This window comes from Monodelphis domestica, chromosome 2 (assembly GCF_027887165.1).
Source record: "Monodelphis domestica isolate mMonDom1 chromosome 2, mMonDom1.pri, whole genome shotgun sequence".
Taxonomy (NCBI): Eukaryota; Metazoa; Chordata; class Mammalia; order Didelphimorphia; family Didelphidae; genus Monodelphis; species Monodelphis domestica.
In genome coordinates this window covers 403,225,427-403,232,476 of record NC_077228.1, presented here as the reverse complement: position 1 = coordinate 403,232,476, position 7,050 = coordinate 403,225,427, and the positions used below count along the sequence as shown (strand labels likewise).

General features: G+C 35.0%; 1 protein-coding gene across 10 annotated transcripts in view; it reads right to left on the bottom strand.

Moving 5' to 3' along the window:
- Window positions 1–433: 433 nt before the first annotated feature.
- L3MBTL3 (L3MBTL histone methyl-lysine binding protein 3) overlaps window positions 434–7,050 on the bottom strand; it is a 176,203-nt gene continuing 169,586 nt past the window's right edge. For all 10 annotated transcript variants that reach the window (XM_007484546.2, XM_056818760.1, XM_056818759.1 and 7 more), the window contains one exon: window positions 434–2,393. In XM_007484546.2, coding sequence (XP_007484608.2) covers window positions 2,250–2,393 — 144 coding nt within the window. In that variant the 3' untranslated portion in view covers window positions 434–2,249. The remainder of the gene's footprint in view (window positions 2,394–7,050) is intronic.

Below are 7,050 nucleotides of genomic sequence, written 5' to 3'. Positions count from 1 at the left end.
TCTGAAAACCCCTGGCAAGGCGGATCCTGAAGGAGGGGAAGTTTCTTGGTTTTCTCTCTCCCTATCCCTGTTTCTTGAGACATTCTCAATCCTGTAGCCCTGCTAAGAAGATTTATGGAATCAAATCACTTGTGTTGCCCCTTGAGGAGTCAGTTGGAGGGACAAAATACTGGCTTGAGTAAGTGAAACTTTTGAATAAGGTGTTTTTGAACATCTTTGAGCCAGACCTAGAGGCCCTGCAGTGGGTCAACTTCCACTGCCTGTGATCAGAAGAGAACGGCACTGTCCACATCAGTAAGTGGAGCTGTGTGTCAGACAGCTGGGAAGAGTTTTAGATTTGGGACCCAGCCATCATCTTCCACCTCCACAGTGTGCTCCTGCTCTTCTGCTGTGACAACCTCTGGGAAAAAGCATACAAATGTGAAAAGGCGTCTCCAATTCAGATTTTATTTCATGTCAGAAGATATAACAAGTGTAATCTGAATGTACAAATTGTGAACAAAATGTTTTTAAAAAGTCATTAATGCAAATTCATGCAAGGAAATGAATGGGGTACTGCAGGCTATTTCACTGACCCTGTTTTACCTTGTATTATGGCAGATGAAAAGGGCTGCTAAGAGACCCCCTCAGAAGTCATCAAAGGAAATACTATATTAGCAGAGCTGGAGGATATCAAAGAAAATCCTACACTAGAAAATATGAGACCAACTAAGGAGAGAGGTAGAAGTTCCCCAGAGTTAAGACAGCATGCTACAAAGCTACTTTGTATCTCAAATGAAAATGTACTTTGAACAATTTTTCATTCCAAGGAATTAGAAACTGCAGTGGAAAGTTGATGAAGCTGTTCATCCTCTTCCTGCAAAGTGCATTCCCATAAAATAAAATACTACACCAGCTCTCAGTTTATAGGTAGTTGAGTATTCTCACTTAAAGTGCATCTGTTTGGTACCATTATATATTGAGTGCAATGTCTTAACACCTGGCAAAGAGTTTTGTAGAAAAAAGCAGTCCTTCCAAAAAGAAGGATTTTTATACATGTACCCAAATAACTGCTTTGGGAATTCACCTTGATCCATGAACGTGTCCAGTTGGTGACTCTATCAATGTTTCTCCCATATGCCTTCCCTTTTTAGAAAAATCTATCAGTTCTCTCTGTCTCTCTCTCTCTCTCTCTCTCTGTCTCTGTCTCTGTCTCTGTCTCTCTCTCTCTCTTCAAAGGCATCCTCTTCATATGGAGGACTGTTGAAAGAAGGGAGATATATAGATTGTTTCAAAGGATGGCATATCCCTCCCTAAGCACTGAGACCTTCATCTCCTTTAACACCACGGTTATATCAAGGACTCTTAGAGAAGCACTTAAAAGTCTCATGAAAAAATTAAGATCCTTTTAAAAACGGTCCCCATACTAGAATTTCATTTATTCTTTGATAACTGTTGACTCCTACACACCCCTGGGGTATTAGAGTGGAGTATTAGATTGATGCCATTCAAATACATTAGGTAAAGTTTTATTTTTTTTTCCAATTTCAGTCTTTTATATACTGGTCTTTTGGTAAATACAGTAAAGACGCTGGTGAAAAGTAATTTGCTTAACATTTCATAAGTCGTGCAAAAGTAAAAACACTGATTTACTTAAAAAATTAATTTTTACAACTGTTCAGCCCCAATTAATTATTACAAGCAAGTAGGCAATTTCATGACTTGCAAAGTTATACTCAGCATAAATGTTGCAATTCAAAATATGGCACAAAATTAACAATAGTTATAACAGTCCCAACTGGCTAAACTGGTAGCCAGATTTTGGCTAACTGGGTTTAAAGTTCATTTTATTTTGATTGTATAAAAAGGTTTCTGCAAATATTGAAAAAGAAACAGTGTACGTGAAAGATAATCCAACGATGTTTACAAAATGCAGAAAGTTCATAATCCCTCCCTCCCCCCAATCTTACCATACCATAAATAATCAACAATGCTGTTTTTTTCTTTCTGAAGCTTCAAAAAGGTTTACAAAGGTAAATTTAGCTCAATGAATAGAACTAAAAGATGATATTTGTTACAGTACCTTAATAAAAACCCAAGCACTTCCATAATAATTCATGTATATTGTCTCTCAATGAATATAAATAATCTGGCAGCACTGCTTTTTGACTTTTGAAGAATTCTTACTTAACAGCTACAACAGTCCTTGTGCTTTGAATAAGACATGAGCTTTAAAGCAGAAAAGGGATGAAACATGACTTTCACTGTCCTCAGAGTTCATTATGTGAATTCTTCTCCGCAGCTTTGAACATCAGGATGGAGTTGAAGATTTTTAGAGCTGGTCCCAGCTTAATGCTCATAATTTTAACAATGTCTGTTTGTGTCATAAGAAGAAATGCTTCTCCATCAATTTGCTATAACAAAGTAAAAAATACCATCAACATGAATTAATCTATTACTGCCAGGTGAGAATTGTTGAGAGTCACAAAAACACAAAATCTTAGAATTAAATTTAAAATTTAGAATTAAATTAAATTTAAAATTAAATTTTAGAAGTAAAGGATACTTCAATGACATGTAGTCCAACATATGTCCCCAAAGAATCGCATTATAATATACCTTACAGTTAGTCATATTTCTCTTAACAACTTCTATAAGGAGAACCTACTACCTCTTGTGACAGTATAGTACTTTAGGGAATCTCTAACTTATAAAAAAAAGAAAAAAATCTTATATGGAGTCTACATTTGTCTCATGGCAATGTCCTAGAAGAGATGCTTTGGGCTGTCACCTCTGGGTCAAACTGAACAAGTCTCATCCTTCTTCCACATAAAGGTCCTTCAAATACTTGAAGACAGCTACCATGTTCCCTTGGATTTTTCTCCAGAATCTAAACATACCTTGTTTCTAAACTTTTGTCACTCTTCCTCCAGAGCCAGGGTTCTTAATTAGAATCTATAAGTATGTTTTAAAAATATTTTTGATAACTACACTTTTAATATTGGTTTCCTTTGTGATCCAATGCATTTATTCATTTAAAAATATTATTCTAAGGAGGTTCACTGATTTTGCTGACTTTCAAAGCAATCCACAGGAAGAGTTCTTCTCTAGAGTAATATATTCCTGATTTCATTTTAGTTGCAAAATGAAATGCACAGGGTCCTATTTTGACAAAAGAAAAAGAAACACTCAAAGTAAATTTGAGAGGTCTAGGGGCTTTAAGTATTGTCCTAGAGATTTGGATCTGTTGTCTGAGGAACAACCCAGCTGCTTATGTAAAGAGTTGTCATTGTGATTTCCTACAAAAGTTTAAAATACACAAAGGAATTATCACAACAAAGACCAAAGGGTCTTCAGAACCCATTTTTTTGTGGGAAAAAATTTTTGCCTTCTTTGCCAAGTAGAAAGACCCTGCAACTAAGAGAAGCATGGATTTAGAATTTAAATGTATCTACAAAAATTTTACATAGGTATTTGGCTGGAAATGTGCAAGCAGTTTTAAAATACAAAATAAGAGGGTTTGAGGTAAAAATAGTTCTGAAAAATGCTTGGTGATTTAGTTAGAGGACCTTGGTTTGCATTTTGACTCTTCTGCTTATCACCTATAGGAAGCCAAGAGAGACAGTGGATGGACAACTGGACAGTGAGGAAAACCTGAGTTCAAATCCAGCTTCATATTTAATGGCTATGTGATTCTAGGCAAATCACTTAATCTCTGTCTGCCTCTGTTTCCTCAACTATAAAATATGGATAACAATAGCACTTTAAGACAATAGCAATACTAACACAAGGTCTAAGGCTTCTAGTGAGCAGGCTCCCTTAGACAGGACATGAGTTTCTTTAGGACTACTCAAGAACCATTTAGTACACAGAAAAAATAATTTAATGAATTATAAGGCTAGCAGGGACCACAGTGTCAACTAATAACCTTTCTACTTCAATGGGAAGTAGCTATACACAATTTCAGAAAAATTGATGATTTCCCCCACTTTTTTCTGTTTTCAGGAGATGCTTTCCTAGCCTCCGCTGGTAAAATTCTATCTCCTTTGGAAACAAAATTCTTACAGTTACTATTTATACTTGAAAACCACCAACTTTACCTTACAAGGCTGACTTACAAAGCACTTTCTATGTCATACTAATCTCTTTTCTCTTGAATTTAGAACTCTGAACGAAACACAATATTCTTATATTGCTCAAGGTATGGGTTTAATAAATACTGAATTAAAATGAATAAATTTTCACTTTCCTAGGTGTGAGGATACCAAAATAAATAACAATCTAACGAGCTTACAATATACTAAAAAGTTATGGCATATACACAAATATCTATCATATAAATTAGATAATAATTATTCAATAGAAGAGACAAAATAAAATTCTAGGGAATATAGTAGAATGGCTTGAGATACAAGTTTTGTGTATGGGGTAGTACAGAGTTAGTGACAAAAGAAGAATGAAGAAGTTTAGAGAAAATTTAATGGAGCAGAAAAAATCTAAGGTTTTGAGCCAAAAATGATACAGATAATGATAGTGACATAAACAACAAGATTAAAGTTAGGATGAGGGAAGTTCTACTTAAGTCATGCACAAGTTGAGGTGTCAATGGAGCATTTGGGTGGTGAAGTCTAGCAGGTCCTGAAAACAAGGAAACAAGGAAATGAACTCAAAGGAGATACAGATTTGGGAGCGATCTACATAGAATCCATGGGAGTAGATGAAATTATCAAGAAAAAGAATACATTCAGAGAAGAGTAAGGATAATATTTTGGAGAATACATGTATTTAGGAGGAGAAATAATTTAAAGATATGATAAAAATGTTTATAGAGATAGAAAAAGAATCTGGAGAAGATATCCAAGGAAGATGAGTATAAACAAGGGATGGTTTACACAATGGTGTCAACCTCAAGTAGAAATGGGGGCCACTACACTCTTCTCAAGGATCCCTGTGGGCCTCATGTTGACCTATAAAACAACAACTTAACTTTATCTATGTTTATTTCATGTTTATTTTGTTAAACATTTACCAATTACATTTTAATCTGTTCTAGGTTTTGATCTGGAGTGTTGTAGGTCCCACCTGCTATGTGTTTGAGAGTCCTAGTCTAGAACATCAGATATTGAAGAGAAGTCAAGAAGAATGAAGCTTGAAAAGATAGTGCTGAATTTAGCAATCAGGGAAACAGGGGTGACTATGAGAGAATTTCAGTAGAGTGATAGTAACAGAAGCCAAATTGTGAGGGTTTGAAGAATGCCAGTATAGTGAAGGAGAAACAGTAAGTGAAGACTACTTTTCCTACTACTTTGGAATGAATGGAAGAAGACAGATTTGGTGAGAGTTTGAAGGGACAGTGGAGTCAAAAATATTTTGGGTGTATTTGTGCATGAGCAAAACATGTACATGCTTTAGGTCAAGAACATCTTAATAAGTCTGCTGTCATCAGGATTCTAGTATCATACAATTAGAGCTAGAAGGGAACCTTAGAAACCATCAACTTCATTTTGTTTTACAAATAAAGAAACCAAGGCATGAGAGGTTTACATGCTGTGTCCAGAATTATGCAACTTGTAAACATCAAAAGGAGGATTCAGACTCATTCCATCCTCATGTAAGTCCATAATTCTATCCACTATACCACCCAGCTCCTTAAGGAAAGGAACCAATAGAGTTGGAGGCTAAAGGAAGAAGAGGAGGAGGGAAAATATAATCTAAGAGAAGGGGTGAGGCAACAGTACTGGTGGGAAGAATTTGCTTTGATAAAGCAGGGGGCCACTTCCTCTACTGGATCTGGATGGGAGGATACAGGAAGAATTTCTGAAGCATGGCAGAAAAGGGGAAATGAGAGACTATACACTAGAAGTCTAAATATTCAAGAAAGCAGAAGTAAGATTTTTCTGCTGAGAGAATTGAGGATAGAGGCTAAAGAAGAATGGAAAAAGATCGAGAACAAGAGCTGTGGAGAACATTCTTAAAAAATCAATAAGAAATTAGTAAACAGGCAATTAGGAAAGTTTAAAAAAGAGCTGAAGTTAAAAAGTATAGACTGATTAGATGCAAAAGAACAACAGGTAAAATTTACACATTACAAATTAATTACCGAGTAATCTTCCTTTTACCAAACAACTCAGCCAAGAGTTTATTTTTAAAGGGGGCTAATTTATTGCACTTGATGATTTGTCTTAGGGATCATTAATTTGTGGCTAGGTCTGAAATGGGGAATATAAATAAATCTGTAGTTCAAGTGTAAGGAGCCACTTGCCAAGAGATAAGCAGTGGAATATGAAGATTAAAAATAACACTAATTAAAATGTAAGTCAGTAAGGAATTGTTTTAATTCACAAAATATATACATATATTTAGTACTTAAAATGACAAATATGCTGCCACAAATCCTTAGCAGAAATATCCTCATCATTGAACCACATCACACTGGGTTGAATTATGTGTGTATTCCAGCTTATGGTTAAATTAAATCAAGGGCTGGGAAAGCCTTTCAAGGGTTATCTAGTCATTTTCCTATTCTTTATTTAAGAACTGATCTGTTTCTTATGGATAATTAACTCTTTTTTCCAGAAAAATGACAGCCTAATAATTTGCTCTTAAAGGTCTGAAGTTAAATTCAGGCTTTAGCTTCCTTTTTTGTCAATCTGTTTTATTGTTCAGCCAAAATCCCTCATGCTTCAGCTTAATAACATTTCCCCTAATAGATGTGGGGGAACAATTCTGTTTATTATTCTAATCTAAAATATATTTGTGAACCATTATGAGATAATTCAATAATAAGATCATAAAGTATTTTTTGGACAAGACTTATTGGCATAGAACTGTAGCATGAAAATTCCCATCAGAAAAGTAGAATCTGCTCAGAAATTTATAGTTTTAAAGTTGATAGGGGTGCACTGAGAATTTTTATGACTTGTACTGGGACACACACACACAAACACACACACACAGACACACACACAGAGCAAGTATGTGTCTGACAATGAATTAGATTTTAAATCTAAATACTTTTGAGCTAGATAATACTAAGAAAATTTATTAAAAATGGTTTTAGTTACAGTGAAA